This window comes from Carex rostrata, chromosome 11 (genome assembly GCF_964058835.1).
Source record: "Carex rostrata chromosome 11, lpCarRost1.2, whole genome shotgun sequence".
In the NCBI taxonomy this organism is placed as follows: Eukaryota; Viridiplantae; Streptophyta; class Magnoliopsida; order Poales; family Cyperaceae; genus Carex; species Carex rostrata.
Window position 1 is genome coordinate 9,913,034 of NC_135928.1, and position 2,642 is coordinate 9,915,675.

At 36.0% G+C, this 2,642-nt stretch overlaps 1 protein-coding gene across 1 annotated transcript; it reads right to left on the reverse strand.

Annotated features, from left to right (window-relative positions):
- Nucleotides 1-332: 332 nt before the first annotated feature.
- LOC144562152 (phospholipase A1-II 1-like) lies at nucleotides 333-2,073 on the reverse strand. The gene is made up of 2 exons (XM_078311314.1): nucleotides 1,457-2,073; nucleotides 333-985 (listed from the first exon to the last, which is right to left on the reverse strand). The coding sequence occupies exons 1-2, from the start codon at nucleotides 2,039-2,041 to the stop codon at nucleotides 359-361; spliced, it is 1,212 nt and encodes a 403-aa protein (XP_078167440.1). The 5' UTR covers nucleotides 2,042-2,073; the 3' UTR covers nucleotides 333-358.
- Nucleotides 2,074-2,642: the final 569 nt, after the last annotated feature.

Genomic DNA, 2,642 nt, shown 5'->3' on the forward strand with positions numbered 1-2,642 from the left:
ATCGGATTAAAATCCGATGGCGGAACACGATTTCAACCGATATAAAAGGGTTTTTTTTTGTAGTAGTGAAATTTGAAATATTTTATAAGATCAAAGTTTGTAGATCATTAGACACTTATTTCATATGTATTTTCTTAATTAGTAGTTGAAATATACGCTTGATTTTTAGATGAATTAGTTAGTCTAGCTCAATTAAATGGTTTACAAAATATATAGTGCTGACTCATGAGGGAGTAGTTTTTATTATTTATTAGTGTGTGCTTGTATTAGTTAAGAACAACTGCCGAACATTTCACACAAATATATTTCTCCATCTACAATATTGCATGATATGCAATTATTAACCATAAAAAATATATCAACCATCATCATCATCATCATCATCATCATCTTCATGATCTACTAACTTCCAATGCCCATCTACTCCCTTTACCATACCCTTGTTCTGTCGAACTCTCCAGGAAACAGGTACATGATAATCGTCCTTCAACGCATCCATTGATTTGTTGACAAGTGCTACATCTCGATCCACTTCTAACCGAAACCCTCCCTTCTTCCCTTGTACACCAGCAACTGCATGCATGTATCCCTCTAAATTATGCCACGTCATCATATTGCCCGGACTTTTTAAGTACGGCGACTTTTGTGTATCTACAAGTAATTCTACGCCCACTTCAGTGTATCCAACAACCGGGTAGGTCGGAATCAAGTCGGGTTCATTACGCACTCTTAGTAGTTTGAGGTTTTTCTTGCTAGAAAAGAGATTCTTGAAAGTGGAATCGCCGACCTTAGGGCTTGCAAATACTATGGCTGTGATCAGAATGGCAGAGGAGTATGAGCGATTGCATTTATTGATGAGGTGATTTGATGCTATGTCGATGGCACTTAGAGTTGCAAGGCAAGCACCGAGGCTGTGACCTGTGAGAGTTATGCTAATTTCTTCGTCCTTGTACTCGTTAACTAGCTTTTGTATTTCTGTTAAGACCTACATCAACATGAAAATTAAAAATATTTCTTAGGTTGATATATAAGAAGTCATGCCATAGCTAATTAGGAAATCCTCAGCTTTTTCTGATTTTACTCATGAAGAGACTTTCTTTGCATGCTTAGAAATGCACTGTTTATGGTTGAAATTACGCTTTTCACCATGAAACTGCATGGTTGTATTTGCTTTTGTGTTGTATGAATGTGTGTTGCTACATCTATACATGAAGATTAGTATGAGCCTCAATAAGTCTTATGTTGCTTTCTTGGATACTTATAGGAGAATTAACCTGAGTTAACCTCTGATAGCCACAAATTATGGTCAACTTTACCATTAATTTGAAGTCATTAAACTCTGCATTTGTTATTCAAAGCATAGATATAAAAAGAACAACCCTGACATGAGCTTATTCAGCATGAGAACTTACAAAGTTACAATTATTCCTTCAAAATATATAATTATAGTACATACCTGCTCTCTCGCGCTCACTTTGTTGTACTTTGACTGCTCATTTTCTGACGTGTATATTGACAACCAGCCTCTATGAACCATCGGATCACCACCATCTGGTGCGGGCCCCAAAATATCTGCAGCTGACACTAATGTGAAATCTAAATCATCGATCCATTCGAGTGTCTGAGTAGTCCCTCTCCATGCAATCAACACATCTCTTCTACCCAAAACCTCCTTTCCTTTGTCGGTCGCCACAGCCACGTACCCCATCCAATTCGACTCCTTGCTCCATGCCGCTTCAGATATCGGTTTGAGTATAAACGCCTCCGGAATGGGAACACTTGATGTGGCATAGAGAAACTTTGTGATTCTGTATATATTAGGGTTTAGTTCAACCTTTTCGAGGAGATCTCTCCGACTGTAGAAGCACGAACCCCTGTATGAAGATCTCTTTTCAGTGTTAAAAGCATCATATGTAGCTTGAGATAACTCACCGTAGTTAATTATGTTTAAGCGAAGATCTAGGTCTAAGGGATCTAGGAGACCTTCCCAATTGTTCTCTCCATTGATCTCTCTCCATCTTTTGGCTATGTTTCCATACATAGTTCTTCTCTACTTTTGTACGTAGCTAGATGAAGTATAGTTTATTATGGGTTTATGTTTGTTGTCATGTGATGATTGTATATATTTAAGCATCTTAGTTTAGGTTTAGATGGGTAATTGCTGTATAAAATTGAGTTTACTTGCTGTTAAAATGTTATTGAATTTGGCGTTTGCATAGATCCTGTTCCAGTGTAGCTTGTGCTTAATTGTACTCCCCAGGATGTAACAGTGCCAGCATGGTGTAAGAAAAAGAATGATATGGATCTATTAATTGTCCATAAGAAATTCTTTCAATAGTGTATAATTTTTAATATATGTATGTGAAGCAATATTTGTTATAATGGCATTTAAACTTAGGCATATATATCATTAACTTGTTATATAGGATTTGAAGTTATGTTATATAAATTATTAAGTTATAATTGCAGACTTTGTAGGTAGAACATGAAAAAAGTATTTTGCCTAGCTTCGCATTAACATACATACGATTACGTTAAATTATACATAGGATTGTACCTAGGCAATGATAAAAATAAAATACAAAATAATCAATAAAGAGGGCATGCTTTATGTAATGATTAATAAGGACATGTTCGGCCGT

Bases quoted from the DNA above. Each gene is read 5' to 3' on its own strand.
- LOC144562152 (XM_078311314.1), bottom strand. From the start codon at position 2,041: ATGTATGGAAACATAGCCAAAAGATGGAGAGAGATCAATGGAGAGAAC. The intron at 986-1,456 runs GTATGTACTATA...ATGTTGATGTAG, and splicing joins AAGTGAGCGCGAGAGAGCAG to GTCTTAACAGAAATACAAAA.